General features: G+C 55.0%; 1 protein-coding gene across 1 annotated transcript in view; it reads right to left on the reverse strand.

Moving 5' to 3' along the window:
- SLC7A5 (solute carrier family 7 member 5) overlaps positions 1-11,707 on the reverse strand; it is a gene marked incomplete at its 5' end in the record, with an annotated part of 36,258 nt that overhangs the window by 16,615 nt on the left and 7,936 nt on the right. The window contains 1 exon segment of the mRNA XM_006097361.3: positions 3,093-3,218. Coding sequence (XP_006097423.1) covers positions 3,093-3,218 — 126 coding nt within the window.

The following is an 11,707-nucleotide window of genomic DNA, read 5'->3' on the forward strand; positions in this document are numbered from 1 at the left end:
CCTGCTCCAGCTGCTCCAGCCACGTGGATCTGAAATGCCCACCTGAGCTGTTTCCCCTTCTGAAAAGGCTGGGAGTGAATCCAGACACCTTAGATGGCACGCAGGCCCAGGCCGCTTACCCAGCACCGTGGGGCCCCAACTCTAGCACAGGGGTAGTCCGAGCTCCTCCCACATCCAAGATCTCAGCCCCGGGGCCGAAGAGCAGTCTCTTTGTTACACTCTGTGCCTTCATCCACCACACTCTCCGGAGAACCTCCTCTCCATCCCCATCAGCCCGTCTGCCGCTTTCCTGTTCTTGTGTGTCTGATGTCCCTGAACAGAGTGAGCTTTGAATGGTAGGGCCGTGTCCTCATTGGGTCTCTGCACAGAGCCACACACAGAACCTCAGAAGGTTCTGGTGAAGAAGGGGGGCAGGATGGCTCATGGGTTTACGGCAATGAGGAAACAAGGCCAACAGAGGCCTGAGACTACCAAACAGTCAGCTGGACTTGAACCTGGGTGGGCTGAGCCCCATGCATGAGCCCCTTCTGCAGCTCTGGGCCCACCTGGGTGCCAGGCAGGCCAAGGAGGAAGACTGCTTTATTGCTGAGTGGAGTGAAGGAGAAAGTGCCTAGGCCGGTTGACCAGACAACAGGTCGCACTCTTCAGGTGCAGGATGGCCAGCAGCCAATCTGAGCCCAGGGAGCTGAGCCCCTCCCTGCCAGAATGATTCAGCCCTCCTCCCATCAGCGCAGGGATCCACGGGATCGGGTCACTGCCCGAGGGGGAAACAGAGTCAGACAAATGTGGGAGAAAGGGGTCAACAGTTTCAACAATGTGTCCTCTGGAAAGGAAGGCATTCCTCTGGGAACACAGTAAATCTCTTCAAGGAAAACAGGACACAGGAATTTTGCAGACCTTGCACTGTATCCCAAGATCAGAAAGGAACTGCTTCGGGCGCGTGGTGGCGGGGTGGATGCTTGCAACAGCAACAGAATTATAAACACATTATGTATTCAGGCTGAACAAAAGCTCTTTGCTCTCTCTACTGAAATTTGTTTTTACAGAAGTCAGGTTCCCCCCACATTCCTCATCTGTCTGTATTTAATCATACCAGCCAAGTAAATGCCTTCACAAGCAAGGCTTCTATCAAATGACCCATCTCCTAGCTGGACAAAGTGGTGGGTGCAGGATGGATTTTTCTTCCACCCATCAGTCCTAACCACTCTCCAGGACGCTGGGGAGTTACTCAGCCCTGGCCAGGGTCCTTGAGACCCCAAAAATTAGAGGGTAAGAAATGTCTTTAGGAAGATGCCGGAACCTGAAGCGCCAGGAGGGCTCTCACAGTGGGCGCGCCCAGAGCAGCAGCAGCAGATTCTGTCTCATCCCAGCCCTGCCTGGTGGGCTCACCCACAGGTCGTGCTAAGGACTTCCTGGGAGGCTGGACATCACTGGTCAGACGCACGCTCCCTAGAGGTCCAGCTTCTGAAGCAGTGACCTGCAAACCATAGAGTGACTGCAAACCAGGCGGAATTTTCCCTTCAAGGATGATAACGATTGTAGCTATGGGAGCTGGTTCTTTTTTTTTTTTTTTTTTAATGTATTTTATCGATTTTTTTACAGAGAGGAAGGGAGAGGGATAGAGAGTTAGAAACATCGATGAGAGAGAAACATCAACCAGCTGCCTCCTGCACACCTCCTACTGGGGATGTGCCCGCAACCAAGGTACACGCCCTTGACCGGAACCGAACCTGGGACCTTTCAGTCCGCAGGCCGACGCTCTATCCACTGAGCCAAACCGGTTTGGCGGGAGCTGGTTCTTACTAGGTACCAGGTGCCATGCTAAAGGCTTCGCATATATTAATGTATTTACTAAAGATGGTCTACCTGAATGATCTGGATTCTTGCTTCGACTTTACTAGGTCAGCATATACTAGAACTGTGAGCTTCTCTCTACCCCGAGAGAGGACCAGTGAGGGCAGGCAATGTGGCAGCCACTGCAGCTCCACGTGCACCCAATTCTCCTGAATCATGAGCATGCAACTTGCACATGGTCTCTGGACCCCGGATTCCTGTGCAGTGCCCCATGTGGCCAGTAGGGGGGAGGAAAGTCCAGAACTACAAGGATGGGTTTCTGGGTGTCACAGGCAGAAGCCCTGAGAACACAGATAATGGGGCCTTTAGGGGTTTTCCAGTCACACAATTCACAGCTAGCCAGCTCCAAAGTGTGAGAGAGGATGGGCTATGACAAGACGACAGCCACTGCCCACCCCAGAGAAACCGGTAAGTAATTCTGTTCACCAAGACACCTACAGGAATGCTCCTGACAGTACTTCCCATAGTCCTGAGCTGAAACATCCTTGCCCATAGAGTGATAAGCAAGTCATAGCACGTTTTTGAGGAATGAGGCCCAATAGTGAGAGATGCACTGCCACCAAACGCCACGGCATGGGCGACCCACACGTGATGGAACAAAGTGCTGATCACAGGGGAGAGGTCAGCATGGTGGATGCTGGTGGGGGGGGCATCCATGGGCACGAGGGCCCTACTGGGAACTGGGCAGTTCTACATCCTCCTCTGGGGGGGCAGCTACAGCTTACCTGTAGGGCACCGGCAGTCTGTGTAGCTTCCTGTGTGCAAGATCTACCTCAAGAGACAAAACTAGCAATAGCTCCTCTCTGCCACACTCACAATGTGCTAGGCACCCATGACACTATCCTACCCCTCCCCGCCCCCGACTGTGGATACGAGAGTGGGGCTCAGAGGACAGGGTGAATCGGTTTCTCCCTGCTGCTCTGGGACAGATTTAACTTGTTGGGTTATGTTCAGTCTCTCTAACTCAATGTCAGTGGCCCTCCTGGGATGGTGTGACCCAGCTCACAGTGCCCAATTCAAATGATACCCTTCATGCCATGTGCCAGACCTGAGGGTTGGGGGCATTCAGAGGAGTGAACCGCACCCCCCCCGCCCCCCCGCCATTAAGGGTGAGGGTGCAGAGCAGGGGATGTGTCGGAGAACCTGGTGGGTTCGGGGGCACTCAGAGCGGGGGACCCCTCCACCCTGGCACAGCAGAGCCTCACAGGACCGCTGTGAGGCCCAGAGGCCACACTCACCCTTTCCGATCTGGATGAAGCCCAGCAGGATGATCAAGGCCAGTGCCAGGAGTTTGGCGGCAGCGAAGGCGTCCTGGACCCGGGTGGCAGCCTTCACGCTGTAACAGTTCACGGCCGTGAGCAGCACTGTGGAGACAGGGCAGAGTGAGTCCTACTGGACAGACGGTCGGCACTCGAGACGGGCAGGCCGAGCAGGAACCCAGACCCTTTGGTGGGGTCTCACCCTCTGGGACTTGTTTGGATGGACAGCTCTCCAGGCTCAAGGTCAAAGGTTGAGAACCACAGGCTCTTGAGATGTGGTCCCAGGTGCCCCTGGGCTATCACAAAGGATTTTAAAAAATGAATGAATTTCAATGTCCTAAGGAACTGACAATCAAAGCAACTACCTTTCCTCCTCTCCCCCACCCTCCACGCACCTGAGTCAAGCCTTGAGTTGGGCACATCTTGAATGCAGGTAAATAGCAAACCTGCCATTTGGAGGGGGACTGCATTCACTTTTCTCACCCACTCAACATTTAGCATAATGTATCAGGTTCACTCAGTCTACTAAACTTCTTGAAGGTGGGAAACCCTTTTTTTCAGAGAAAATCTTCTAGAATTCCACAGAGTTAACAGGTGAGGTATCCTATTACACAAATCCCATGTGATAAGCCAAATGGTGGACCATGAGGGCAATTCTGACACCTGAAATGGGGGTGCCACAGCCCCGGGGTCAAGCAAGCAGCCTAGCCGGTACAGGAAACAACACAGGAGCTTCAGCTCTACTGTGGTTTTAACAGCGTACCTTGAAACTGAAAATCGGGGGAAGCCACCAGTCACAGGTGGCTTCCCCCGACCTCGATGGGGGCAGAGACGGAGACAGGGCAGCAGCTAAGCCAGGCTCAAGAAATGTGCCCGAAGCAGGGGCTGCCTGGGCGCCTATAAGACCCCGGCCCTGCATCGAGGGAGAGGTGGAGGCTGAGATGATACACAAGCTCAGGAGCCGACACTAAGTGTTTAGGGATCTTGAGAGCTGGCTGTTAGCACAGCCACTACGTAAACTTACAATGAATCAGAATTATCAAATTAAAAACAAAGGAAACGAACACTCAAAGCTGATCCCTTCCCATCTCTAACTCATCTACGCTCTTGGGTCTCTATGCTGCTGAGGTGCCACACTCTCAGGTGAGCATGTCACACTCCCATTCCAGCTCCCTGCACACAAGTGCTAGAAACCAGCCACCTGGGGAGCACCTACACTAGGCATTGGCAGGGGCACAGACGGGGGCCTTTTCTCCTTGGAGGGCTGGTCATTAAACATTAACCAGCGTGGCCAGGGCCTATGGGAAGAGCCTCTCTCCCCCGTCCCCCGCATACCCGTCACCTCCGCAGAAGGCTTCGGTAAGGTAAGAAAGGCTGAAAGGCCTTTTGCTCATCCTGCCTTTTCCAGACAGAACTAACCCGGGGCGGGGGACCCCAGGTGGCATCTTTCCCCAGCCAGAGTAATTACAGGTCGCTTTACTGTTTGAGGATTAGGCCCCAAAGAGATAAATCCACGCTAATTAACTGGATGAGACCCACCAGTTCAGGTAGAAGGAAAACAGGCCATCTTCCCAGTGTGCTCTGGACAGGATTAAGGCCTCACTGCTCTGCCTGCCTTTTCTCTAGGAAATTAACTGAGCTTAATAGCAACCCCTCCCCCTCGTTTTTCCTTCCCTGCTCTAAGCCCTGGCTGATGCAATGGCTGACAGAGACTGTATGTTATGTTTAGGCTAAAAATGTTTTGAAAGTATTTGCTTTAGGCTGCTATTCCTAATCTAAAGTACTCAGAAGTCCCCCTGTACCGGGTATGACAGCCGAGAGTTGTGACACCTGGACCCGGTGTGGCGTTACTGGTGGGGACCCTGGTGGAGCCCCCTGGCTCCTGGGTTGTGGTTCCCCACCTGTCAGGCTCATAGTACGAGGAGCTGCCTTGGGGTGGTGGGAGTTTAAATAAGGCCATGACAATGTGGGGCTCGTGACAAGTGTCTATGACACAGTGCGAAGCCACCTCTTGCAGCAGGAGCTGAAAGGCTCAGAGAGGGCCGATGGGTACGTGAGGCAAACAGCACCCGTGGCCTTTACTGTGTGGCTCTGGGGTGGACACATGCTCAGTCCTGGCCCTCAGGACCAATGGGGACAGAGCTGTCCTGTATTAAGCATGCATGTCAGCACTGCCATTCCAAGCACAGAAGAGGAAACAGAGGCTCATAGAAACCCCCCTGTCCAAGGTGGTATGGGGAGACCCAGGACTGAGACCCGGGTCTCTGGGGCCCACAGGACTGGCAGTGTGGGTGGGGAGAGGAGGGTAATCCCCTTTTTCTGGGCTTCCAGTGAAATGCTTCCAGTCTAGTGCTCTCTGGTCCAACCTGCCCAGCGGCTGGGATCCAGGATGGAGGGGCCTTGGAGGGCAAGCCCAGGTTCTAATCTGTTCCTTCTTGCCCCCGGGGCCCCAAGGCTTTCCTGAGACAGCCTGCCATTTCCTTATGTGAGAGACAATCCTGAACTAAGTGCCTCAGACTCCTCCTCCAGCCTTCCGGCTGCAGCAAGAGGCTGGCAGATTGCATCACTCCTCCACTCACGCTGAGGGAAGCGGGGCTGACAGGGAAGGTGTGGCCAAGCCCTCTGCATCCTGCGGTGGCTCTTCCGCTGCCGCCCGCCCTCAGACGAGCTGGTCCTCTCTTCCTCTCTTCCCAGCGGGCACTTGGACCTGGCTCCAGACACCAGAGCAGCACTGCCACACCAAGTGCAGCCAGCTGGGCTGTCACCTCTGCTCGACTCACCCCATTTGGAGTCTCTCCACTCGGTGGTGAGCAGGGGCAGCTCTGCATTTCACAGATGAGGACTCTGAAGCTACCCCTGAGCCCCCAGCCCCTGGGCTGTTCTACTGTGGTGGTCACTGATACTGAGGGGGCCTTAGTTGTCACGAGGGTGGGACAGAGGTCCCTCCTCTGACACCCCAAAGCCCCTCCATTGGTACCAAAGGGCACACACCAGTCCATTCCAAGATCCAACCCAGCTGTTCCCGGCCAAAATGTGCTGAGCCCTGCCCAGCAGGTGTCAGAGCCCCTCTGCACTGAGGCTCTCCCCTCAAATGCAGTACCAGCTCAGGACATTAAAAATGTCCAGATTGTGAGCAGGCCACCACAGTCTGGGAGGAGAAGGGACCGGATCATGGAACAAAGGGAACTTTATAATATTTGTTTCTTTGTAAAAAGAACCAAAACACATGATGAAATTTTACTTTTCATTGACTTTGGCTGATGAGAAAACAAGTGCTTTATTGTTCTCATAGTGTTCCTTTGTAAAATTTCCTAAATGAAATATAATCTTAGGTAAATAGGCGAATCTACCAGGACTCAGTGTCTTTAACAGAAGTAGCCCCGGGAGGAGCTGATGGCTGGATTGCAGCCCAGCTTCCCTGCTTTAAACTCCACCACCTGGACAAGATGCCTGACTCTCTGAGCCTTAGTTTCCACACCTGCAGGATGGGGGCTCATGGGCACACTGGAAGGTTCCGGGTGTGCAGACCGGCAAGAGGGTTTTGCTGCTGTTGTCACCATGAATACTAACTCGCAGCCCCTCCAGGAAGGGGATGAGGAGAAAGTACTTGCGCTGCAGTGAGGCAGAGAATGGGATACACCAGGGCACAGGCCACCAACCCCTGATTCTAGTAAAGGTGGGTGGCTATCAGGAGGGCACTCTGGCTAGAAGCCAGCCCTCTCCAGGGCTCCTGAGCCTGCACCCCCAGATAAGCATGGCTGGCTGGTGACAGCTGGGGCAAAGGAGATAAAGCCCAAGGCCCCTTGGCGAGAAGACAGCTCTGGGCTGGCTCATTCCAATCCTCCTCCGGTTTGTCCCTTCCTGTCCTGCTGGAACATAACCCACCTAGCGGGCCACAGGGGCACCCAGCTCCAGCTCTGCAAAGGGCCCAAATCCTAGGGCTGTGCTGTAGTCACCATCCCTCTGCCCTCCTCTTCCTGTGGTGGCTCTGCTTCTACCCCCATCCTCATGTCGGGGATGCCTCAAAGGCTGGAAGTGCTGCCCAGTGAAGAAAGACCCCTCGGTTGGGCCTCCTGCTCTCACCCCCTGGCCTCAGCGGTGAGGTCCAACTCCAGTGCTGGCCTATTTGGGTGGCTCGGTTCTGACCAGTCATCTGCAGACCGCAGGGCAGCACATCCCCCAAGGACCACAAGAGCCGAGGACACTGGCTGGGCACAAGCTCGATGACACAGTGGCTCCTCCCCTCGATCTGTTATTTCTCAGGACACTGTTGGGTAACGCCTCCGGAACTCTCCCTGACCCTGAGCAGGATGTATTCTGGGGGGTCTCCACCCACCAGTCTGACTTGAGATACTCCACTCTCTCTGCTTCCTCATCTGGGTGGTACTTTCTACACAGGTTTTAGGGTCCTTGATAAAAAGGGCCAATTCTTGGGGCAAAGGCAGTCTGAGACCTATGAGCAGTGCTGCCTCACACAGGTGGGGTCCGGCTGTCGGAAACTGCCTGGGAGGGGCCGAGTTGCCAGGCCCACAAGTATCATTTGACCCAGAGCTCTCCCATGGGCCCTGAGATGAAAAGGAAGTGGCCAGCAGGCTGTGCCAGTTCCAGGAAGCTGGTCCAGCCTGGTCTCCTGGGCTCACCCAGGGCAGCAGCTGGCACCAGGCCAGAGAGCAGTGCCCGCTAACCACTGTGGCTGAGGCTGGTCTGAGACCTGAGCTCAGACAGACAGCCAGCCTGCTGACTTAGAGCCAGACCCCCCCGCCCCCCCTACACACACACCTGTCAGACATCTCAGCACTCACTGGGCATCTGGACCCTGAGCCCTGGCTAGAGTTGGGCTGGCTCCTAAGATGACAGTGACTACACAGGGGATAGTGTGACCCAGGTGATTGGTAGAGCTGCCACCAACAGGGCTGACCACTAAAGGGGTGTCCAGTCCCTCTGTGGGTTCTTATCCTGCCTTGGCATTATTCATCCAAATCTACCTGGCACACACAGGGACCCAGGGTTTGGCAGGCGCTCACTGGATGTGTAGCTTGTCATCAACCCTCCTCTCCAGACCCTTGAAGTCCAGATGTCCTCTGCTCCATGCAAGCCCCTGCCCACAGGTAGTCCCTCCTCCCCCTCTTAGCATTTCTTCATTTCTTGCCTTAACGCTCTCATCCCTCCTAATGACAGACGGGGGTCTCCCCTCCAGGGCGTGTCAGTCCCCTGGGGGCCTGAGAATCTGCCTTTCTGGTCCAAGGATACTAAGGCTCTTGTCTGGGGACCCCAGTTGGAGAACCAGGGGGTAACTTCCCGATGCATAAATCACCTTTACTGGGCCCCAAGAAAACAAATGTGTGTGACCCGACAACCCAAACCATATGCCCTCACTCCCAGGATGCACTAGAATTCTGAGCAGCTCAGGCTGATGGGGGCTCCAGACCTCATCCCTACTGCTGGCCACTGAGGGGAAATGAAGCCTTCGCAGGAGCAGGGACACCCAGTCTCTCTAGGAGCAAAGGGAAGCACTCCAATTCAAGAGGCTGCCACCTGAGGGAGAGGCAGGACATGAAATCTGGAGTCCCAGGGGGCACACTGGTCCTCAAGCCCCTCCCTGGCTCCATTCACTAATTTCTGCAAAAATATATTACTAATAGGCCAGCATCACATTTTCAAATTGCCTGTGACCAGCCCAAGAACACGTGTTTCCATATTTTTACCATTTTTGACTAGGGCTGGGTTATGCCCAACCACAGAGTTCACCCCAGCCCAGGGTGGAGGTGTCAGCGAGCATCTGGAAAAGCCTGACACATTCATCTCAAAACACACCAAAAAGGCAGATTACTCACCTCTAGAATCTGCCGACACGCTGAGTCCGGGGCTAACCAGGAAACCCCACAAATAGCAACTTCTCTCTTTACTGGGCTCTTTGGAAGCAAGAGTCCTGGAGAACAGGAAGGTTCCCAAAGGGCCCCCGAAACTAAAATCTGAGGGAGTTCTGACCATGCTGTGTGACCCTGGGCAGGTTACTTAGCATGTCTGAGCCTGGTTCCTCATCCTGCCGCCTGCTTGGTGGGTAAGCTATGCAAACATGATGTCTGGCACCCCATCAAAAATTAGCGTTAATTTGACTAGTCATGGCTGAGTGCAAAGATCTGCTGAGAATAGCCAAACGTGTATGTGCAGGGGTCTCAGTGTTAGAAGTCTCCATCACTGGCTAAATGCAGAGATACATGCATACATCTGTGGGTGGGAACCCCACCCTCCCCAAATGGTTCCTCCAGCAGTTGTGCTAATAAAGAAAAAGGAGGGAAAACCTTCAGTAGGCGCTGTACTTGAGGGGTGAGAGGGCATGTGCAGTATTCAACCCCCATGTGATAGTTGGGGTAGAGAGCTCAGAGAGGCTGTTCAACATGCTGAAAGTCACACAGCAGACACAGAGCAGGGTGAGTATGCCCAGGTCTCCTAAGTCCCACTCCTGTGCTATGCCACTCACCCAGGATCTTCCACCCTGGCTGCCCCTGACAGGCTCCATCTCAGCTCCCTGACCTGTGCTGTGCTTCACTGCTAGGTCTCAGAGGGACTGGGCATCAGTCCTGATCAGGTGATTCTAAGATGCAGGCCACCCCCCATCAGGCTCCACCCAAAGTGAGCATGCCTGAGATGCACATCTACTGGGCACCCTCAAAGGAGAAGGGATGGGTGGGTGGGGGACTCTGTCCCATAGGTCTGAACCAGGCTATTGTTAAGGAGCAGGGCCTTGGACAGCTGTCTGCTGCTCTCTGGGCCGAGGGTTCATGTGGGACTTGCAGAGAGAAGTGCCCATGAGTGCCTGCCCCAAGCACCCTGGGCTGCAGGCCAGCCCCCACCCCCTGCACGCCCTTTTAGATACAGGGCCTGAATGAGCTATAGAACATGTGCTTCCATGTGTCTCCCTCCTACTGGGCTAGGCCACTCCAGGACAGGGCCCAGTCCCTATTCTGCTCCATAGACCCCAGCCCAACACCCCAGTACAGGGTCTTTATATGGAGCTGACAGCACTGGACTTCCTGAGCCCTGCCATCCTGGATAACAGTGAAGGCTGAGAGCCCCCTCCCTCGTGTTCTGGGTCGGGCTCACTGCAGAGAAGGCCCTCCCTCGACCACTGCAGGACACTCACAATGCTCCCATTTACCTCGAGGACAAAGCCAGGACCCCATTTAGGCCTTCTGCAGAGGCCCTGGCCTTCCAGCTGATCAGGCTGACAGGGTCCCCCAGAAGGGAAGCAGATGAAGACAGCCCCGCACCCATGTGAGTGCTGAGGGCTGAATCCTGTGCTGGTCTTGGGCAACTCACATGGAGGGGACAAAGGGCTGGCTGGCCATAGGGTCACAGTGGGCCACGGGGCTCACGTCTGCTGAGGAGTGGCCTCAGTTCGGTATCGGCTACTCTGAGTGACTTACAGTTGATCAGGTCTCAGCAGCGACAGATGTCAGCCAGCAACCAAGGTCAGAGTGACTCAGAGCACAGATCAAGTTGCGTGTATCATGCTCCCAGAGCCCAAATGGGAAGTCAGTGCTAATTCTTCACATAGCGGGCGAAATCCACTGGGGAGAGGGGCGGGCTCAACCTCCAGAAATGTCCTGCATGGGGTAGCTCACTCTCCAGCGCCAGAGCAAGAATCCAGCATCCTGCCTGGATCGAGGACTGAGCTGGGTGGGGTCCTCCTGCCATGACGTAGATGGGACCCCAACCATTAGAGCCAAAAAGCTGCTGGACTGGGCAGCAGTCCTGTTGGTGGGGACAGGATGAAGCAAAGTCCGGGGTGGGAACAGGTGCATTCTGGGCAACTCCCTTGGCCATCATCCAGACAAGAGCCTGGAAGGTGACACCGACTAGGGGTGTAGAATCACATGCCCCACCCCAATAGTCCCCAGCACTTGCTGTGAATCATGGGAGGAGGGGACAGGAACTGGAGGCCAATCTGTGGCCACAGGACAGGACTTATGGCTGCTGGGCAGCTGGAACCCACAGGGTGACTATTGGCCCACCCTGCCCTAGAAGCTCATTTACAAGGTGATTTTGATAGAAAGATGAAAAGTATATAAGATGTGTGGTGCCCACAGACAGGGGAGAAAGCACTTCCCAGGAATCCAGGATAAGGAACCTCAGATCCACAGGTCCTTGCCCCGGCCAACCAGATGCCTGGATGTGGGATCTTACAGCATTCCTGATCCCTGGCGCCTGCCACCCTCACTGCCATAGACTCAGTCATGTGTCCCCACACACTGATGACAAAAGGAAGTTCAGTGTGGAGGAGGGTGCACAGCATTCCCAGCCCACCCCTGCCTCAGTTTCCCCAGCCATAAAAATGGGAATGACAACACTGATTACATAGGCTGAGGCGCAGAGCATATGGAAAGAGGGAATCCAAGGGCACCAGCTAGAAAATGTCGGATCTGTTTCTGCCCTGATCAGGGCCCCTCTCGGGGGTATGGGTGGCTTCCAACCTGGGCCAGGGCCTTAGGGGACCTGAACACCCTGGGGCAGTGGTCGGCAAACTGCGGCTTGCGAGCCACATGCGGCTCTTCGGCCCCTTGAGTGTGGCTCTTCCACAAAATACCACGTGC

This window comes from Myotis lucifugus, unplaced genomic scaffold, assembly GCF_000147115.1.
Source record: "Myotis lucifugus unplaced genomic scaffold, Myoluc2.0 scaffold_198, whole genome shotgun sequence".
NCBI lineage: Eukaryota > Metazoa > Chordata > Mammalia > Chiroptera > Vespertilionidae > Myotis > Myotis lucifugus.